This window comes from Tursiops truncatus, chromosome 16 (assembly GCF_011762595.2).
Source record: "Tursiops truncatus isolate mTurTru1 chromosome 16, mTurTru1.mat.Y, whole genome shotgun sequence".
Lineage (NCBI taxonomy): Eukaryota > Metazoa > Chordata > Mammalia > Artiodactyla > Delphinidae > Tursiops > Tursiops truncatus.
Window position 1 is genome coordinate 36,824,262 of NC_047049.1, and position 22,396 is coordinate 36,846,657.

General features: G+C 39.4%; 1 protein-coding gene across 5 annotated transcripts; it reads right to left on the minus strand.

The window, feature by feature from the left end:
* Positions 1-547: 547 nt before the first annotated feature.
* On the minus strand, positions 548-21,818 carry LIPM (lipase family member M). 5 transcript variants are annotated; one of them, XM_033841778.2, is made up of 9 exons: positions 21,509-21,818; positions 17,956-18,073; positions 10,190-10,388; positions 8,700-8,809; positions 7,415-7,551; positions 7,134-7,205; positions 5,755-5,826; positions 4,361-4,432; positions 548-1,210 (listed from the first exon to the last, which is right to left on the minus strand). In XM_033841778.2, the coding sequence occupies exons 1-9, from the start codon at positions 21,740-21,742 to the stop codon at positions 965-967; spliced, it is 1,260 nt and encodes a 419-aa protein (XP_033697669.1). In that variant the 5' UTR covers positions 21,743-21,818; the 3' UTR covers positions 548-964. The 5 variants fall into 5 exon arrangements, with proteins under 5 accessions (XP_033697669.1, XP_033697668.1, XP_033697671.1 ...); XM_033841777.2 differs by having other exon boundaries at positions 7,134-7,280; positions 21,509-21,815; XM_033841780.2 differs by lacking the exon at positions 21,509-21,818 and adding an exon at positions 10,477-10,555 and having other exon boundaries at positions 7,134-7,280; positions 17,956-18,070.
* Positions 21,819-22,396: the final 578 nt, after the last annotated feature.

The window sequence follows — 22,396 nt, forward strand, 5'->3', positions numbered from 1 at the left end:
AAGGCAGAAACCTGGGCCAGATATTTGAAACCAGAAGGTCTCCTAGCGGCAAGCTGTAAACTCTCAAACAAGCTTGGACTAGAACCTAGGTACTGAAATACACATGCATGCTTTACGCAATGCATATTGCATTAATTAGAAAACTCAAAATACCCTACAAAATTATCTTCTCTGACACTCAACTACAAAACTTGGCCTTTTCATCTCTATTTGTACATTGATTTTTCTTTTTCTTTTAAAGATTTTTTTTTTGATGTGGACCATTTTTAAAGTCTTTATTGAATTTGTTACAATACTGCTTCTGATTAATGTTTCAGTTTCTTGGCTGCGAGACATGTGGGATCTTAGCTCCCCGGCCAGGGAATGAACCCGCACCCGCGGCATTGGAAGGCGAAATCTTAACCACGGCACTGCCAGGGAAGTCCCTTCTTTTTCTCTTTTGGCTAAAGCAGCTTGGCTTCCTGAGGTAGTGTTATGTATCTGTAGCAATAAGGTGAAAACATCTAGCTTATTTTGTCAAATTCAACAACAATCCAGAGATTTAAGATCTGTGACCCCAATTTGTCATTTTATTTTATTGTTCCAAAAATGTGGCTCGTAGACAAAAAAATAAATGTTTTAAGGACATTTACCTGAATGACATAAAGAATGTCTAGATAATTTCTAGCTGTCAGGTAAAACCTACCCTTCAAGATGGCAGAGCACACAATAGCACATGAAAAGTATGTTCACCCAATGAGTCATTTAATTAACTGAAAAAATTAAATGCCAGTTTTAGTGCCAAATGTAGAAAATCTAAAGGAATGTATACTGTATTTCTGCCTTCCCTTCTACTAATATGGTAGGTTTCCAATGCTGGAAATCTTTAAAGTCCTCCATTCATGTACGCCGGCCCCATCTTTCATGAGGTTTTTCCTAAGACTTGTCATTATCAGATGCTTCACAAGCTGACACTGACAGCTCCCTAGGAAATACTTGTCTCTTCCTGCTTCATCAGACGTATTATTTCATTGTACATACGGTGAGGAGCATCCAGACCCCAGATGAAATCCACGTGAGCCCATTCAGGAATGTTCTTATGGTAGATGATGTTGGTCGCCTCGGAGAGCAGTATTCTCACGTCTTCTGGATTTGAAAGCCAGTCCTGACCCCCAGTCCACATTGCTGTAGGGACCGTCATGTCTCTAACTTTGTACCTTGCAGGAGCTGTCTAGAATAAAGGAATAGTTTTTAACTGTAGATAACATTTGGACTTCCAGACTCATAATTTACTTTTCTAATAAACACAGTAAATATGCCTTGTGTTGTAATGAAAGGTGCATGGGCACTAAAGCCATATAGAACTGCATTAAGAGTTTCTGCTCCAACCTCTGCTTGAAGGAAAAAAATTGACTTAGTCTCACTGAACCTCAGTTTCTTCATCTGCGAAATGGGGATGATATCTGAAATAATTTACTAGATGAAATGAGAAAACATCTCAATTGCCTAGCACTTTAGGCATTACATGTTCAATTCTTTTCCTTCCTATTAATAAATATTTAACACACAAAGTGCCTTTTAAAAGTTAACGCTCCTATCTTTTTCAAAGATAATTTCACAAAGTTTCATGAGGCCAGATTTGGAGATACTCTACAGAGAAAGGCAAGAGGATGGAACCTACTGAAAAGGACTTGGGTGTTCACAGGGGTTTTCTGTCCTAACAGAAAGCCCTTGGGGCACACCCAGCTTGGCTGTGTCTCCAGAAACATGGGGAAGTCCATGGCACTGGAACTCAGGGAGTTGGATCAAGAGGAGATAAAAATTAGATTCGGAGTCCAGTCCCACATCACCCAAAGAAGGTTATCTAGGATTCCTAATTCTTGAGAACTTCCCTTATTCAAACAGATCTGCTAGATCAAGCTGGCTGACTGAGAGCCCTGGAGGTTAACCAACACTCAGAGCTTTCAACAGACATGTCAAGGTCCACTTCTCACTCAGAAAATCCACCTGGAAGCCGGGGTTCCAATCCCGGCAGTCCTTGTTTCTCTTTGTGGCTTTTAAGAATTTGAAGTTATAGCATCTGATACTGTGAGTTATAATAAGACATATGTATGTGGTCTTCATCCACATTTGTGGTACAGAGCTCCTAATAACCCTCGGAGTTTCCTAAGTGACAGGAGCCATAAAGGTGTGTTTTGTGACGTTAATGAGGTGATTTTTTGAACAAGATGGGGGCTGAGCTCCAGAAGTGGAGCCAAGCAAGTGATTAGAGAGTTGGAAATTTCAGTCCCATTCATGACCTCTGGAGAGGGGAGATGGGCTGGAGATTGAGTTCAATCGCCAGTGGCCAATGATTTAACCAGTTGGACCTCTCTAAGGAAGCCTCCACAAAACCCCAGAAGGACAGGGTTCAGAGCCTCCAGGTTGGTGAACACGTGCACATGTGGGGAGAGTGGCCCCATGGAGAAGACGTGGAAGCTCTGCTCCCCTTCCCTTGCTCAGTGCGTCTCTTTTATCTGGCTGATCCTGAGTTATATCCTTTTATAATAAACCAATAATCTAGTAAGTAAAGTGTTTCTCTGGGCCAATCTAGCAAATTAATCAAACCTCAGCCTGAGAAGGGGGTCATGGGAACCTCTGAATTATAGCCAGTGGGTCAGACACACAGGTGACAGCCTGGGCTTGCGATTGGCATCCGAACTGGAGGATAGTCTTGTGGGTCCGAGCCCTCAACCTGTGGGATCTGATGTTATCTCTGGGTAGACAGTGTCAGAATTGAGTTAAACTCTAAGTCACCCACCTGGTGTTGGAGAATTGCTTGTTCATGTGGAGAAACTCCCCTCCACATACATATACTGGAATTTGGTGGTCAGAGTAGAGTAACTTAGATACGAAAGGTTGGAATATTCGATGGAGCCTGTAATATGTTTTTCTCATCTAACAGATGAAAAGACTGAACTGAATGTCAGGTGTAGCTCTAAGGCTCTGTGAGTCTATGACACATTTTTGCATGTGTGTTTTCTCTTTCTTTCCATGACCATTTTCTGACACCTGCTCTGCACAAGTCACTTTCTCTCTAACTCATGACCTTAAATGTTAATAAATTAAATCTTATCTTGGAACTAGGATGCTTTCTCTAAAGATATATTTTAGGAAACAATGAAGAAGGATCTTAAAAATGTAGCTGGTACCTGTGATTGAGGGTTTGCTATTCAGAGGCACGACAGTGGTCTGTCCAATTTCCGAGACTTTTATATCTAGATATACAGAAGTACATCTACAGAAGTGGATGTTAAGTGTGATATGAGACTCTCAAAGATTAGCCTGTGTGTGTTTTCTGCTCCCTCCAGCTTTATGTGTGTAGTCAATATTTGCTTACATTCTCATACAAGCTAACCAATAATCTTCAGTGAAGGTTTTATGCTTAGAAAAGTTTAATACTCATTTCTAATTCTCCATAACTTTTGTTTTAAATTTTATTCCACAACATTGATTACACACATAGATTTTCTTGGGTAATATTGTTTTATATTTTTCACTTGCAAATTACAGATTCATTAAAAGTGTGACCAGGGAGAACTCTTACATGTAATCTAGTCCAGTAATTTTTATTTTAAAGGGAAAGAGATTGAGCCCTGAAGAATCAAAGCAGCCTACAACTACTGAGCCTGCCCACCACAACTACTGAGCCTGTGCACCTAGAGCCTGTGATCCGCAACAAGAGAAGCCACAGCGGTGAGAAGCCCACGCACCGCAACAAAGAGTAGCCCCTGCTCATCTCAATGAGAGAAAGCCCTCGAAGAGCAACAAAGACCCAACACAGCCAAAAAAAGAAAAAGTCTCTTGGCTAAGCTTTGAACTTTTCCATTTTCAAATGAAGTTGAACCAGAACTAATTACTTTTTACTTGAATTCTTTCTTTTTCATATTCTTTTCCATTGTATTCCCTGTGCTGTATAGTAGGACACATTGTTGTTTATCCATGCTATATATAATAGTTTGCATCTGCTAATCCCAAACTCCCAATCTATCCCTCCCCCATCCCCTTCCCCACTTGGCAACTACAAGTCTGTTCTCTATGTCTGTGAGTCTGTTTCATAGATAAGTTCATTTGTGTCATATTTTAGATTCCACATATAAGTGATGTCATATGGTGTTTGTCTTTCTCTTTCTGACGTACTTCACTTAGTATGATGATCTCTATTGTCCATCCATGTTGCTGCAAATGGCATTATTTCATTCTTTTTTATGCCTGAGTAGTATTCCATTCTACTTGAATTCTTGTATTTTACTGCTATTTCTAGAATAAACGGCCAGTATAACTTCCCTCTCACACATTTCAAAAGGATATATTTTCAGCAGATGGTATTTGCTTTCGTTACCTGATTTCCTTTTTCCAGATTCTTGGTCTCACTGCCCCAGTCAAATGCCTGAAGTTCCCCAGAATTCACTGCCTAAAAGGAAACAAAAATTTACATGACATTCAAATGTGTCACGGGATAACGGTGGGAGGAGGGGTGAAAATGTGCTACCAAGTCTGCAATTGTGAGGGAAGCAGAGAACAAAGGCTGAGGCTGCTCTACGGTTCAACTTTAGGATAATCTTCGGGAGAGTGTAAAGGCAAGAATAAGGTCCTTTCAGGGAGAAAAATGTACTATAGAAATACTTGACCACCATATTATACAACTCCAAAAAGTGTATCCCCATTGTAGTCTATGTAGGGGGATATCCTGCACAACTCTGTAGGCTACAATGGGAGAGCAACCCCGAGAGTTGTGCAACGTGGTGATTCTGGGAGAAGATGACCAACATTTAATCCAGTGTAGAATTCTTGTTTGGTTTTGATTATAAAATCTCTCTCTCTCTCTCTCTCTCTCTGTGTGTGTCTCTCTCTCTCTCTCTCCCTCTCTCTCTGTCTCTTTCTCTCTCTTTCACACATGTACTAAAACATAACAATGACATTTCAAGAAAAATTTGACTAGGTTCTAAGTTGTTAGAAAAACAGATAGGACCAATATTTATGATTCATAGGTGTCATCATCACTATGAAAACTTTTTGCTCAAGTTAAAAGTCTCCCACTTTTTTTTAAACAAAGTTGTAGTTTTAGTAGGCGAGAATCTAAGGTTAGTGATGCTTAGCTCTCTGTCCTATGTACATTCTTATTTCCACAGCCAATTGGGGTCACTCTATAGTATCATCTATAATGAGCAATATTAGGTTCAGTGCTTCATCACATGTGAAAGAATAATTAGCAGTCACGTTGTCCTTGAACTAATTCTGAAGGAACCCACCACACAGTGCCTAGAGACAGTTCCTGTGACTGGTAATCAGGACATTCTCTCCTGTGACCTCAGGTGAAATCTGCGGCACAAAGGACTCCTGTGAAAATCTCCTTGGGTAATTAGGTCCACATTTGCATTTTTATGACCACTTGGCCACACTGTCTTGCTGGAAGAGCCGAAAGGAGAATGTGGAAACTGATCTCCAGCCTCATCTTTGAGATGGCTAAAGACTGAGAAAGGTCTCACTTGAACCATCTGAATTCACACTTTTAAGGTCCACTAGAGATGTCCTAGGGCCAATCCTTTCCTCCCATATCCTGAAAAGTTTCAGTGTTCTAGATCAAGCTCACAGTTGGAAAAGTGTTGACAGAATCACAAGTCATCTTGGAATAAATGTGAAATAACCCCTGGGCTGTCCAAAGGGCCTCCCCTAACTATTCCAGGCAAACTGCACAAAGACCCTTAACAAAGACCACAAATTCAGCATCCTTACCTGGCTCCAGTGCAGGATATTTTGCACAGATGTTCCAGCAGGTGTGTGAGCGACATATACATTTGCTCGGCTCTGTAATAAAGCATGAGTAGTTTGTGGGACGTGGAAAAACTCACAAGATGTGCACCTTGTCAAGACCAAATCTACAGGTTATCAGACTAAGAAATGGGAACATCATTAAAGTATCAGCAGTTATCTATGAAACAGGAATATACACATGCACATAAGTAAAAAAAATGTCACTAAATGTATCCTATATTCTTCATCAGAGAAAAGCTTCTCATTAGATACCTTGACTTCGTCTTTTAAAAAACTTCCTTAGAGTAATTAAAGATGAAGGCTCAGGAGCTGGGCCTGTATTCAAATCTCACCTCTGCTATATAACTGTTAGGTGAAATTGGGAACATTACTTAATCCACTAAGTCTAATCTATAAAGTGGGAATATTGATAATACCTGTGTCATAGGGTTGTTATGGGGACTAACAGCCTGGCATATAATAAAATGCTTATCAAAAGGTAGCTATTATTCGTATCATTAATTAAAGAGAAAAAAATCCTCAGGAATTAAAAACATGCTCCTCCAGCTGTTGGCAGATAGCTCGCTCGCTGTCTGGTGTCCTTGGGGGTATTCCTCCCTCTGCAGAGAGCTGCTCTGCCCAGTATCTCCCGATTACTGGTGTTGTCTGCATTAAATGACTAGTTGATATTGGGGTATAAAGACCCAGCCCTCTGATGCTAACTTGGGACAATTCTGAAAGGTCATCCCATTTTCACAGGTCCCTAGAGGATCAACTGAGATTCCCACTGGGACTGCATCACAGCTGGACTTTTTTTTATCCACCAAATCCCGTTTCCTTCCCTTCTCTAGATGTTATCCCAAGGACCTAACCCCAAATCATTCTGCACATGAATCTCCATCTCACAGTATGCTTCCTGGGGAACCCACTGTCACACTCATCAAGTTGTAGCTATGCCTTAGTCAAACCGAAACTCCCAGACAGCCTATCACAGGACTTAAGCTACAAGCTGGAAGCACCCGAGTAGAAAGAAGAAGTAGGTGACGCATGGCAGTTTTCTCTTTTGACTTCTGGGTTCTAATCATATTTTTTTGCATCTGTTGATTCACTGTAGTAAAGCTGCTTTCAGACCTCTTCGATCTTTAATCTATGAAGTTAATGTGTAGTCATGCCCTTGTGTTAACCTTGACTCAGACCATGTTGAAGCGTTTTCCACATATTATTACGATTTGAAGAAAACGGAGTTTCTTGGAGTATCGTTTCTCTAAGTCTTCCCTGGCATTAGCTCACCCTCAAGGAGTGAGACTAATAACTCCTCACTTTGCTTTGGGACAGTGAGAATTCACTAGGCTCTCACTTACCATGTTCATGTTGTTCGTGTTAAATCCTCCCAGGAGTAACATGATGTTGCTACAGATCTGATCAATAATCACCTGGCCGCAAAGGTAAATAACAAACAGTCTGAGAAATCTGGTCTGGTAGAGAAATTCTTTTTTACCAAACAATCCCTGTAAAAATATGAAATGGAATAGTCATTACATTACAGTCAAAAGAAGTGTCTCTAACGTAAAAGTGTATGTCCTAGCAAATGGGTTGGAAAACTCTTGTGCATAGACAAGGAATTTTCTGAGGAGTCACACACCTTGATCATCACATCTGGCAGCAACAAAAATTTGGCCCCAGGGCTTTTTGCATGTTTAACAGTAGCTATGGGTGCTAAAGCAAAATACATTCTTATTTTCTGAGCCAGCTCTGGCATGGTGGAAAATGCAATAAAGCCTGCAAAAGAGAAACATGTCAGCATGGATGTTGAATATCCTAGAACTAATAAAGTGCTTATTTTACTTTTATCAAGATATTTCAGCAATTACGTGTGACTGTGTTTTAACTCTCCTTTGAAACTCTAAGCTCCTTGACATGGAAAAGCAACAGCAGCAACAAATGCTCTGTGTTCCCTCTGACATTTAGATACTTGTTGCCCAGTACTAGGTTCTCAGTGAATTATTAAATTAAATTAGTCAGTCCAATAACATGGACTTTGAGAGGTAACTATATGTTAGACACTTTGCAGGAGTCTTTCATGGTTCTTGTTTAATTCTCAGATTCTTGGGGGTATTTTTTTTTTTTTTTTTTTTTTTTTTTTGCGGTACGCGGGCCTCTCACTGTTGTGAGAGCACAGGCTCCGGACGCGCAGGCTCAGCGGCCATGGCTCATGGGCCCAGCCGCTCCGCGGCACGTGGGATCCTTCTGGACCGGGGCATGAACCAGTGTCCCCTGCATCGGCAGGCGGACTCTCAACCACTGCGCCACCAGGGAAGCCCCTTGGGGGTATTTTTAATAAATCTTTACAGTGAGAGAAATCGAGAGTTAAAGAAATAGTCTTGTTTATTGATAAGAAGCACGTTCTGTAACATAATGGGTGTTGAGATAGCAGAGTTTTGCTTGTTTTCCTGGATCTCTAACTTTTCCGGAACCCAAATTGGAACATAATCTAGTGGACAAGTTGTCTAATGAACTGGATTCCAACTCTTATTTCTGCCATAGACTAGGTATGGGACACTGGTTAAGTCAAGGTATAGGCTTCTATACCTGTAAAATAGAGACTAATTCTCCCAATTACAAAGGGACAATCTCTTTGGAGCCATTGGGAGGAAAAGGCTATCATATGCAGCCAGGGCATGCCCACTATATTTGAAATACTATGTGTCTATTTCAAAAGAGCCTGTATACTCTCTGTTTAAGCTGATATTTGCAGGTTGTGGAGAAGGGTGGGCAGAGAGAAGCTAGAATCCCGTGACCCTGAAGGGGTATATCTCCGGATAAGGCCAGATCAGAGAGAGGCGTGCGACGCCTGATCCCAGGCTTGGCTGTGCGCCATTTGCTCACGTTTCTTCTGAGTATACAAACCTGATTTTTTTGGAACCTACCCATGGTGGTACCCTGTGAATAGCCGACATAATAGATATTTTCCTGGCCCGTTTTCTGCAAAATAAAGTCTGTGACTGCAGGAAGGTCAAACCTAGCCATCTCATCATAACTACAAGGGGAAAAGACAAAGTTATATGAAAAATTATAATCAGAACAAACAAAAGCAGCCCCCATGGTTTACAAACAATGCCTTGAATTGTTGACCCCATCAGCTTGTTACTGTGCCCCTTACAAGACTCAGAATGGACTTGTTTCAAACCTGTGACGCATGGGTGCCTCTGGGGTCACAGGCTGTTAGCAAACTGCTGTTTTCTCTAGATATTATCATAGAGAAATAACCATCTTAATGAACATTTAGTGAGCATAAGCTCCACCCGCTGGTGGAGGTGTCCTCTTATTCTATTAGCAGAACAGCACAGGGCCATTCAGATTCTTTATATGAAAAGTATTAAAGATGCTGCAGGGGCCTTTCTCTGGTGAAATGGATAAAGAGAAAGTTGAATATCAATAGGTAATTTAAATAAAAACACTAAAAAACTTTTGTAAGAGTGTGAGAGATGTGTTAATCAAATTGATGGTCCCTAAGGCTTATTAGTTCCTCGTATATTTTTAATACTGCCTGGCCTCGTCTCCTTCTGGGGGTACTAGTCCTTTCCTTGTCATCACTCAAGGAAGAGTTAGTCCCAGGATATTCATCTGAAAGGAAAGGAACCTACACTTCTCCCATTCCAGTCTCAATCACCTAACACCAACCACTATTCTCATCCCATTCACCAGACTAGCCTTCTACTTGGGGAACCCAATTTACATAATCCAAAGAATCACTAGTCAGTTAAGCCAATTGGGAGATATTATGTTGGGACACTGATGAGCCAACCAAAGTAAATTATCTACATACCAGAAGCCATAATTCTTTTTTTTTTTAACATCTTTATTGGGGTCTAATTGCTTTACAATGGTGTGTTAGTTTCTGCTTTATAACAAAGTGAATCAGTTATACATATACATATGTCCCCATATCCCCTCCCTCTTGCATCTTCCTCCCTCCCACCTCCCTATCCCACCCCTCTAGGTGGTCACAAAGCATCGAGCTGATCTCCCTGTGCTATGCGGCTACTTCCCACTAGCTATCTATTTTATGTTTGGTAGTGTATATATGTCCGTGCCACTCTCTCACTTCGTCCCAGCTTACACTTCTCCCTCCCCATATCCTCAAGTCCATGCTCTAGTAGGTCTGTGTCTTTATTCCCGTCTTACCCCTAGGTTCTTCACGACATTCTTTTTTTTTTCTTAGATTCCATATATATGTGTTAGCATACGATATTTGTCTTTCTCCTTCTGACTTACTTCACTCTGTATGACAGACTCTAGGTCTATCCACCTCACTACAAATAGCTCAATTTCATTTTTTTTATCAGAAGCCATAATTCTTTACCCAGTTCTCCCAAAGCCATCCACGTCCACCTCCACTCTCAAGATTTTCATATACCTGAAAGCCCAGAACTCATCTTGGTCTATGGAGAGGGTCTTGTGTTTCCGAGACCAGGTGTTTCCCCTGCTGTTCCCTAGCCACACATCAAAACCCGCATCCGCCAGAATGAAGCCCAGGCTGTTGTTGGGCAGGTTGGAAATCCAGCTGCTGGCATCTCCAAGCAGGCCATGCTGCAGTAACACCACAGGCCTGGGACCTACAAAGAAGGGAATTTCAACAGCGTGAAATATTCTACGCCTTTCTCGTTATCCCTTAAGGTGCGAAAGATTTCAAGTTAGACAAACCTGTGTTCGAATCTTGATTCATCTGCTTGTTAGCTTGATTATCTTGGCCAGTTACTTAAACTTTCTGTGCCTTGATTGCCTCGTGAAAAAAATAGTATTTTTGTTATGATTAAATAAAATAATACACAAGAAGCAGATGGCACAACGTATGGACACCAAGGGGGGAAGAGGGGGTGGGAGTGGTGGTGGTGGTGGTGGGATGAATTGGGATATTGGGATTGATGTATATACACTAACATGTATAAGATAGATAAGTAATAAGAACCTGCTGTATAAAAAATAATAAAATTCAAAAAAAAAAAGCAGATGGCACAATGCCTGGCACAGAGAAAGAATCAATAAAGTTTGGCCTCTATTGTTGCTTTTGTGTAGTTATTATTATTACTAGACATGTCTGGGATCAGAGAAAATTGGAAGTGCCCCAGGAGGTAGTATAATATAATGATTAAGATAATTATATATAATAATCATAGCTACTATATATTAATAAAAAGAAATTATGTTATTATATATTAATATATTATTTATATATTATAGAATTATACATGAATATATGTGTATATATTAATGTTACAATATAAATAATATATACTATATAACATTTCTATTAACATAAAATTAATATACAATATAAAATTAATATATATTATATAGTATTATAGAGTATATATACTTATTGACATACTGTTAATATACACACATATACACACACTTATAAAAATACATATATAAAAAAATAAAAAAAATACATATATACACAAATATATTTAATATATTATATATTTGCTATATTAATAATAAACAAACATATATTATATATAATTATTAATATTGCCATATATATACAGATATGTGTATATATATGTGTGTGTATATATATTACCACATATATACATATATATGTGTATATATGTTAATATTACCATATATATACATATATATGTGTTTGAGTGTATACATACATATGTGTGTGTGTGTGTGTGTGTGTGTGTATATATATATATATATATATATATGTATATATATGTAATGGTTTGATGATTACGGGCCCTCATGTGAAAAGGACCCACAAGCCAACCTGATAAAATAAAAGTTTAAAAAGTATTATTTTTTAAAAAAATTATTTATTTTGTTTTTGGCTGTGTTGAGTCTTCATTGCCGCATGTGGGCTTTCTCTAGTTGCGGCGAGTTGGGACTACTCTTTGTTGTGACGTGCAGGCTTCAAACTGCGGTGGCTTCTCTTGTTGCAGAGCACGGGCTCTAGGCGCAAGGGCTTCAGTAGTTGTGGCTCGCAGGCTCAGTAGCTGTGGCTCACAGGCTCTAGAGCACAGGCTCAGTAGTTGTGGCGCATTGGCTTAGTTGCTCCGCGGCATGTGGGATCTTCCAGGACCAGAGCTCAAACCCATGTCCCCTGCATTGGCAGGAGGATTCTTAACCACTGCGACACCAGGCAAGTACCTAAAAAGTCTTTTGTCACAAGCTTATAGACATCTTTCAATTGTTTTCAGGATGAATTTCACTGGCCCTCTTTTTTTTTTAACATCTTTATTGGAGTATAATTTCTTTACAATGTTGTGTTAGTTCCTGCTATATAACAGAGTGAATCAGCTATACATATACATATATCCCCATATCCCCTCCCTCTTGCGTCTTCCTCCAACCCTCCCTATCCCACCCCTCTAAGTGGTCACAAAGCACCGAGCTGATCTCCCTGTGCTATGTGGCTGCTTCCCACTAGCTATCTAGTTTACATTTGGTAGTATATATATGTCCATGCCACTCTCTCACTTCGTGCCAGCTTACACTTGCCCTTTCCCGTGTCCTCAAGTCCATTCTCTACATCTGTGTCTTTATTCCTGTCCCACCCCTAGGTTCTTTAGAACCTTTTTTTTTAAATTCCATATATATGTGTTAGCATATGGTATTTGTTTTTCTCTTTCTGACTTACTTCACTCTGTATGACAGTCTCTAGGTCCATCCACCTCGCTACATAAAACTCAAGTTCGTTTCTTTTTATGGCTGAGTAATATTCCATTGTATGTATGTGAGCATCTTCTTTATCCATTCATCTGTTGATGGACACTTAGGTTGCTTCCATGTCCTGGCTATTGTAAATAGTGCTGCAATGAACACTGTGGTACATGACTCTTTTTTTTTTTTTTTTTTGTGGTACGCGGGCCTCTCACTGTTGTGGCCTCTTCCGTTGCGCAGCACAGGCTCCAGACGTGCAGGCTCAGCAGCCATGGCTCACGGGCTTAGTTGCTCCGTGGCATGTGGGATCTTCCCAGACCGGGGCATGAACCCATGTCCCCTGCATCGGCAGGCGGACTCTCAACCACTGCACCACCAGGGAAGCCCCATGACTCTTTCTGAATTATGGTTTTCTCAGGGTATATGCCCAGTAGTAGGATTTCTGGGTCATATGGTAGTTCTATTTTTAGTTTTTTAAGGAACCTCCGTACTGTTCTCCATAGTGGCTGTACCAATTTACATTCCCACCAACAGTGCAAGAGGGTTCCCTTTCCTCCACACCCTCTCCAGCATTTATTGTTTGTAGATTTTTTGATGATGGCCATTCTGACCTGTGTGAGGTGATACTTCATTGTAGTTTTGACTTGCATATCTCCAATGATTAGTGATGTTGAGCATCTTTTCATGTATTTCTTGGCCATCCGTATGTCTTCTTTGGAGAAATGTCTATTTAGGTCTTCTGCCCATTTGTGGATTGGGTTGTTTGTTTTTTGATATGGAGCTGCATGAGCTGCTTGTATATTTTGGAGATTAATCCTTTGTCAGTTGCTTTTTTTGAAAATATTTTCTCCCATTCTGGGGGTTGTCTTTTATTCTTCTTTATGGTTTCCTTTGCTGTGCAAAAGCTTTTAAGTTTCATTAGGTCCCATTTGTTTATTTTTGTCTGTATTTCCATTTCTCTAGGAGGTGGGTCAAAAAGAATCTTGCTGTGATTTATGTCATAGAGTGTTCTGCCTATGTTTTCCTCTAAGAGTTTTATAGTGTCTGGCCTTACATTTAGGTCTTTAATCCATTTTGAGTTTATTTTTGTGTATGGTGTTAGGGAGTATTCTAATTTCATTCTTTTACATGTAGCTGTCCAGTTTTTCCAGCACCACTTATTGAAACAGCTGCCTTTTCTCCATTGTATATTCTTGCCTCCTTTATCAAAGATAAGGTGACCATATGTATGTGGGTTTTTCTCTGGGCTTTCTATCTTGATCCACTGATCTGTATTTCTGTTTTTGTACTAGTACCATACTGTCTTGATTACTGTAGCTTCGCAGTATGGTCTGAAGTCAGGGAGCCTGATTCCTCCAGCTCTGTTTTTCTTTCTCAATTGCTTTGGCTATTCGTGGTCTTTTGTGTTTCCATACAAATTGTGAAATTTTTTGTTCTAGTTCTGTGAAAAATGCCATTGGTAGTTTGATAGGGATTGAGTTGAACCTGTAGATTGCTTTGGGTAGTATAGTCATTTTCACAATGTTGATTCTTCAAATCCAAGAACATGGTATATCTATCCATCTGTTTCTATCTTCTTTAATTTCTTTCATCAGTGTCTTATAGTTTTCTGCATACAGGTCTTTTGTCTCCTTCAGTAGGTAGGTATTTTATTTTTTTTGTTGCAATAGTAAATCGGAGTGTTTCCTTAATTTCTCTTTCAGTTTTTTCATCGTTAGTGTATAGGAATGCAAGAGATTCCTCTGCATTAATTTTGTATCCTGCTACTTTACCAAATTCATTGATTAGGTCTAGTAGTTTTCTGGTAGAGTCTTTAGGATTCTCTATGTATAGTATCATGTCATCTGCAAACAGTGACAGCTTTACTTCTTCTTTTCTGATTTGGATTCCCTTTATTTCTTTTTATTCTCTGATTGCTGTGGCTAAAACTTCCAAAACTATGTTGAATAACAGTGGTGAGAGTGGGCAGCCATGTCTTGTTCCTGATCTTAGTGGAAAGTGTTTCAGTTTTTCACCACTGAGAACGATGTTGGCTGTGGGTTTGTCAGATATGGCCTTTATTATGCTGAGGTAAGTTCCCTCTACGCCTACTTTTGGAGAGTTTTTATCATAAATGGGTACTGAATTTTGTCAAAAGCTTTTTCTGCATTTATTGAGATGATATATGGTTTTTATCCTTCACTTTGTTAATATGGTGTATCACATTGATTGATTTGCATATATTGAAGAATCCTTGCATTCCTGGGAGAAACCCCACTTGATCATGATGTATGATCCTTTTAATGTGCTGTTGGATTCTGTTTGCTAGTATTTTGTTGAGGATTTTTGCATCTATGTTCATCAGTGATATTGGCATGTAGAAAGCTGGAGTAGCAGTTCCCATATCAGATGAAATGGACTTTAAAATAAAGACTATTACAAGAGACAAAGAAGGACACTACATAATGATCAAGGGATCAATCCAAGAAGAGGATATAGCAAATGTAAATATTTATGCACCCAACATAGGAGCACCTCAATACATAAGGCAAATGCTAATAGCCATAAAAGGGGAATCGACAGTAACACAATCATAGTAGGAGACTTTAACACCTCACTTACACCAATGGACAGATCATCCAAAATGAAAATAAATAAGGAAACACAAGCTTCAAAGGACATATTAAACAAGATGGACTTAATTGATATTTATAGTACATTCCATCCAAAAACGACAGAATACACTTTCTTCTTAAGTGCTCATGGAACATTCTCCAGGATAGATCATATCTTGGGTCACAAATCAAGCCTTGGTAAATTTAAGAAAATTCAAATTGTATCAAGCATTTTTTCCAACCACAATGCCATGACAGTAGCTATCAATAACAGGAAAAAAAACTGTAAAAAATACAAACACATGGAGGCTAAAAATTATGCTACTAAATAACCAAGAGATCACTGAAGAAATCAAAGAGGAAATCAAAAAATACCTAGAAACAGATGACAATGGAAACACGACGACCCAAAACCTATGGAATGTAGCAAAAGCAGTTCTAAGGGAAGTTTATAGCAATACAATCCTACCACAAGAAACAAGAAAAATCTCAAGTAAACAACCTAACCTTATACCTAAAGCAATTAGAGAAAGAAGAGCAAAAAAACCCCCCCAAAGTCAGCAGAAGAAAAGAAATAATAAAAATCAGATCAGAAATAAATGAAAAAGAAATGAAGGAAATGATAGCAAAGATCAATAAAACTAAAATCTGGTTCTTTGAGAAGATAAACAAAATTGATAAACCATTAGCCAGATTCATCAAGAAAAAAAGGGAAAAGACTCAACTCAACAGAATTAGAAATGAAAAAGGAGAAGTAACAACTGACACTGCAGAAATACGAAGGATCATGAGAGATTACTACAATCAACTCTATGCCACTAAAATGGACAACCTGGAAGAAATGGACAAATTCTTAGAAAAGCACAACCTTCCAAGACTGAACCAGGAAGAAATAGAAAATATAAACAGACCAATCACCAGCATTGAAATTGAAACTGTGATTAAAAATCTTCCAACAAACAAAAGCCCAGGACCAGATGGCTTCACAGGCGAATTCTATCAAACATTTAGAGAAGAGATAACACCCATCCTTCTCAAACTCTTCCAAAATATTGCACAGGGAGGAACAGTACCACACTCATTCTACGAGACCACCATCACCCTGATACCAAAACCAGACAAAGATGTCACAAAAAAAGAAAACATTGGCCCTCTTTCTGAAGAGATGGTTAGAAATCTTTTTTTCCTCCATGGCTGGGAGATTTCTTCCTTAAAGAGGCCAACGGGTGCTGCAAGAACAACATCAGACACTAGAGGGGAGTATTCGGCACCGACTGGACCTTAAAGGCTGATACCTTGAACTCCAATCGCCTGGGCAATGAGTGAACAGTCTAAATAAACAGGACGTGAGAAAACAAAACTCCTTCCATGAATAGGCACTGCAGGTGACCCCTAAGCTTATGAACTGCCACAGTCTTCCGATTTGTGGAGCTTAGTGAAAAAGTTCTCTCTGTGTCTCCAGGCTATACATGTATTTATATAAAATTCATTCATTCATTCCACATATATTTATTCGCACCTGCCATGTGCTTGGCACTCTTTTAGGTACTTTTTATAGCCTTGAACAAAATCGATAAATTTTCTGTGCCTTCTGAGTTTACATTCTGGTTGGGAGAGACAGATAATAAACAAACAAGCAAATATCTATCATATCAGTGGTGCTATAAGGAAAATTAAGCAGGATTAGGGGCTAAATTTCAGTAGCTGGCAAGGGCTTACAATTTTGAATAGGGTGGTCAAAGGAAGAATGGGAAAGAGAAGGCCTGAAAGAGGGGCCAAGGCAAACTGCGTGGATATCTGATGAAACAGTGGTGCAGAAGGAGAACTGCAAGTTCAAAGGCACTGAGATAAGGGCATGCTGGACATAGATAAGGCATGGCTGTTCAGCTGGTGTAAAAATAGCTGGTTTTCAAAAAGCTGCACAAATATAAATTGGAACAAAATAGAACCCTGCAGCTTCTTTATACCAAAGCCCAATAGCATTCACCCAGCATTTTCTGGTCCTAGGTAAGAGCATGGGCTACACTGGCTGACAAATCTTAATTTGAGTGCAGGTTTTGCAGCGTACTAGCAAGGACTAGCAAAGACTCTCTGGGCGAGTTACTTAACTTCCGTGAGTGGCAGTTTCTCAGGATTATTGTGAAACTTATACGAGACTAATACAAATAAAGCACTTAGCACTGTACCTGGCATACAGAAAGAACGCAATAAAGAGTTACATTATCTGTACACATGACCGATAATGTAGTTGCTGCTATAAACATAGAGCTAGAGTATTAAAAGGAATAGAGCCAAATAGAGATGAAGGATGGGCAATAGTGTACTATTACACTTTAATAGTAATGAAGGTGAATTTCTTAAAAGCCAACAATAGCCAAAAATCCCATACAGGGAAAAAACAGGATTATATGGAAACACGTACCAAAAATTTTAAATGTACACATAGTGCCCAATTCTTTAAAAGACTTTAGTGAAAAGCTGGGCAATGTCTTAAATACTTAAAGGGCTGTCTGGATGGGGAATATAGAGTGTGCTAGGGTGGGCGTCAGATGCCATGGCAGAGTCTGCATTCTTCATGAGCAAGGGTTGGCGTCACCTGCTGAAGAGATCATCAGTGGATATTCTAGAATATCTATATTGGAGGGGTTTGGGGAATGAATTAAATACTAGAAGGGATCAAGAAATGAACTTTTCTTGAAGGTGTTTTTTGAAAAGCAAACACTATGTTTATTTGAAATAATTGGGGATAGGGCAGTGGTGATGGGGACGGTGAGGTAGCTGAAGGCATCTTTTGGCTGGAACAATGGGCCCAGTCTGTACCAAGAGCCCAGGCTCCCTCTACACACTCAAATCACAAGGAGGTGTTTAATGTAGGAAGGATTGCTATGTTGGGGTAACATAGGGTGAACCATACCTGTCTTCTTAAGTTGCACTAGGCCCTGAGGAATCCTGTTAACAGAAAGGATATACCCATCTTCTGTTGCAACTTCATACTCCTCACAGGGATAACCTTTATGTTGGATGATTTCACTCTATGGAAAAAACACAATTTTTTTTTGAGTTCAGTTCTGTATGGTTATGTTCTCAATGATTATAAGGTAAAAAGTAGATTCCTTGATGCTGGAAGAGATAGACAAGAAATTCCTTGCTTTTCACTAGCTAATTATGTTACTGTAAAAAAAATTCGCAAACCCTCTCCAGTGCTCATTTTCTTTGTCTTTAATGTAGAGATTGAACTAGAAGGGTAGTTCTTAATGTGGGCTCTGGACCAAGAGCATAGCATCACTTGGGCACTTGGTAACAATAGCAAATGGTCAGTCTCCACTCAAACCTATTGAAATGGGAACTCTGGGGCTGGGGTCCAGCAATTTGTGTCTTAACAAGCTCCTTAGAAAATTCTGATGCACTCTAATATTTGAGAACCACTGGAAAAGAACACTGATTCCAAAACCTCGGTGTGTGTCAGAAACATCTGGGACACTTAAACATAAATATTCCTGGACCCACTTCGGGTTAAGAATCAGGGAATTCCAGTGCAGCCAGTGGGACAGGACAGCTTATGAGAACCCCTGGTCCATGTATTCCTTAAGGTTCTTTTCAGCTCTAAAACCACAGACTCAAGAGCAGTACAGTCATTCCTCAGTATCTGTGAGGAATTGGTTCCAAGACACCCCATAGATACCAACATCTGAGGATGGTCAAGTCCCTTACATAAAATGGGGTAGTATGTCGGTCCTCCGTATTGGCGAATTCCGCATTCACGGATACGGAGGGTTGACTGTAGTTCTTAACACTTTTAGGTTAAGGATCCCTCAGTGAATTTGAGGAGAATATAGAAATGGATATACACATGGACACACTATATACTTTCAGTGGTTTCAGATTTCCTGTTTCCTATATATGGACTCCTGGTTAAGGACCCCTACTCCATACAGTTGTTACATACAGAAACTCTTTGTAAAATATAAAGCTGCTGGTCTTCCCTGGTGGCGCAGTGGTTGAGAGCCCGCCTGCCAATGCAGGGAACACGAGTTCGTGTCCCGGTCCGGGAAGATCCCACATGCCGAGGAGCGGCTGGGCCTGTGAGCCATGGCCGCTGAGCCTGCGCGTCCGGAGCCTGTGCTCCGCAACGGGAGAGGCCGCAACAGTGAGAGGCCCACGTACGATAAAAATAAATAAATAAATAAATAATATATATATATATAAAGCTGCTGCGATCTCCTCAGTATCCTCAGTTTCTGCCTACTGTAGTTACTTAGAGAAGGAGGGAATTATTTCTATTAGCTGCTGCTTTTAAAGGAACAAAAGAGGAGAAAGCTAAATGCCCAGGGTAGTATACAAGACAAAAGGGCATAATAGTTAAGAGAAAGGCCCTGGGGTCTCACTGCTTGGGTTTTTAAATCCTGGCTCTCACACTAATGCATAAACTAACTGTGTGATCTTAGGAAATTTAGTTAACTTGTCCCTATTCCTCAGTTTATTCGTCTGTAAAGTAGGTGTACCAGTGGTTTATACTCCTTGGGATTATTGCAAAGAATGTAAAAAGATAACGCACATATGACACTAACAAGATTGGCTGGCACATAGTAGGGACTCAAGGAGCATTAGCTACTACTATAATTAAAAATCACCCCCACCCTCCCTTTCAAGTAACTCCTATTCACCTTTCAGAATTCAGGTTAAGAAACCTTTCTTCAGAAAAACTTTCCTAAATTCCCTAAGTCCCCCTATTTTATGTTTTCTTCTTTGATTTCACTTCTCTTGTGATTAGTTTTGAGTGATTAGGAATTGAGTGTCTGTCTTCTCTGCTGGATTGTAAACTCCATGAAGTCAGGGCACTTAGATCTCTCTGTAACCTCAGTGCATAACACAGTATCAGGGCCAAATAGGTGCTCAACTAACACTAGCTAGAAAAATACCTGAATGAGGACAGTTGTATACCAAAATACAGAATAAATTCTATCCATATATATTAGTACTCAGAGTCAAACCCATTCAGACTCTAAGCACTTTTTATTCTACTTCATTTAATTTATATGAGAGATTACAAGAATTTTCTATCTTACTTTGCCTCTCCATGTATGACTGCTAAATAGCAGAGTCCAATTCATTGGATTTTAGTCTTAGAGCTCCTGAAGCCCAAACAGTGTGTAGGTGCTGGCCACGCCCAGTGGGTGAGGCCCAGGGAGATTGGCTCTACCTACAACTAAAGAGATCCCCTTCACTTAACGACCTAGAGGAATTTGTATGGAAACGGCCCTTAAGGATATACACCAATTTGCTAACTATCTGGACAAACCATCAAAAGACAGTCAATAGTTGGAATGGTCAAAAGAAACCTGATATTTGGCATTCATGTAGATTCAGAATATTTCTATAGCCTGTCAGAGTTTTAGAATTCATTCAAGGAGGCTTCTGTAAACAAGGTCTTAAATCTGTATAAAAGCATGTTAAATCTATGATAAATGTATGGAGCATGAACATTACACACAGTCACCTCACTCAGCTGGAGGTAGCCTCTCCTTCCCTGGGAGGGTTTATTGCATAGTTGTCACAATTATAAGCTTTGTGCTCTGGCAGACTCCGGATTTAAATTCTAGATCTACCACCTACCAGGGGTGTGGCCTGATTTGAGTTGTTTAACCTCTTTAATCTCAGTTCCTTGATTGGAAAAATGAGTATGGTCCTATCTATGGAATAGGGCAGTGAAGATAAAATCAAAAGCTTTTTCTGACCTATTGAGATGATCAAAAAAAAAAAAAAAGAGAGAGATAAAATCAAACGGTATCTCTACAGCTTTCATCACAATGTCTGCTATGGGATAAATATAACTATATGGTGGACATTGTTACAATTCAACTAAGAATGTGAAAGTAAGCCAAAAAGTGTTCTCTGAGATACCTAGAAATTTCACTTCATTCATGAAATTTACTCATAGGAGGACCTCTCTAGCATTCATAGGGGTCCTTTTACTTCTAGACCACAGAGTTACCAGCTCAAACCAGGATTAGATAGATTAGGGTGGCACAGGGTGTTACTAGAAGTGACTGTCCTGAGAGTATGAAAGGAGGTCTAACATCTTTCTAATATTGGAAGAAGTAGAAAAAGAACAGAAAGCACAGACAACGTGGAAATAATCATGGGTCTGAGCTTGACCCAAGATACTGCAATGATTTAACCGCTCCTGGAATGAGCCTAAGAATTCAAGAAAAAGTTAAACTGTGTTTGAAGCTCAAAGGGATTAAGTCATTTGCCTAAGTTTACTGAAATTGTTGAAGATGAACCCATGTTTACCCACACCCAACTTAGTGTTCTTTCCAGTACAATATGTTAATTTACAACTATGTTCTACTAACAGAAATCACCACCACATATAAATATAATATATAATGCAGATAATACACGGAGACAAACAATAACATGTAAGGTACTTTGTTTCCCCCCAAATATGGAAAATCCCAACTTACAACATTCATGAATGCTTCTGGGTCCACAGCTTTAGTTGGCATATGTCCTGAATTCACATTTCTCTGGAACAAATGTGCCACCAGAATCAGAAGCCACATCTCGTTTCTGTGTGAAACAATCCACTCTCTTGACAAGATTTTTGACATGGTCCAACATCTGCATTTATCTGTTCTTGGTAATATAACAACTGATTCTAAAGTCAGAAGAATCTGTAGGTTTAAAAACTCTTTCATATATTTTCCAGCTGTAATTTCTTCTCCAAATTCCGAAGCAAAGTAAACAAGCTTGGTTGACAGGAACAAAAGAACGTAAAGTAGAATTGAAACAACATCCAGGATGTCCCAGTACTATCTGGCTCCGCCCACTCCCTCAAACAGCTTGGTGTGTAGAAAGAACTTTCTTTGATGCAACCTGGAGTTATGTGATATGATACAACTCCTAAAATCCCTGTTCATCAACAGGTAATATGCACCATAGGAAGCATCATTTTCTTTTTTTCCTAGTTCTTTAAAAAAATTGTTTTCTTGGAGTATAATTGATTTACAATGTGGTACCAGTTTCAGGTGTTCAGCAAAGTGAATCTGTTATACGTATACATATATCCACCCTTTTTTAGATTCTTTTCCCATATAAGCCATTATGGAGTATTGAGTAGAGTTCCCTGTGCTGTACAGTAGGTCCTTATTAATTATCTATTTTATATACAGTAGTGTGTATATGTCAATCCCAATCTTCCAATTTATCTCCCCCCTTTATCCCCTGGTAACCATAAATTTATTTTTTACACCTGTAGAAAATTGTAACTCTATTTCTGTTTTGTAAATAGGTACAAATATCATATGATATTGCTTATATGTGGAATTTGAAAAAAAGGTTACAAATGAACT

Bases quoted from the DNA above. Each gene is read 5' to 3' on its own strand.
- LIPM (XM_033841777.2), bottom strand. From the start codon at position 21,742: ATGAAAGAGTTTTTAAACCTACAGATTCTTCTGACTTTAGAATCAGTT. The intron at 18,074-21,508 runs GTAAGTTGGGAT...TTTTTTCCATAG, and splicing joins CAGAAGCATTCATGAATGTT to AGTGAAATCATCCAACATAA. The intron at 1,211-4,360 runs GTAACGAAAGCA...CCTTTATTCTAG, and splicing joins ATCTGGAAAAAGGAAATCAG to ACAGCTCCTGCAAGGTACAA.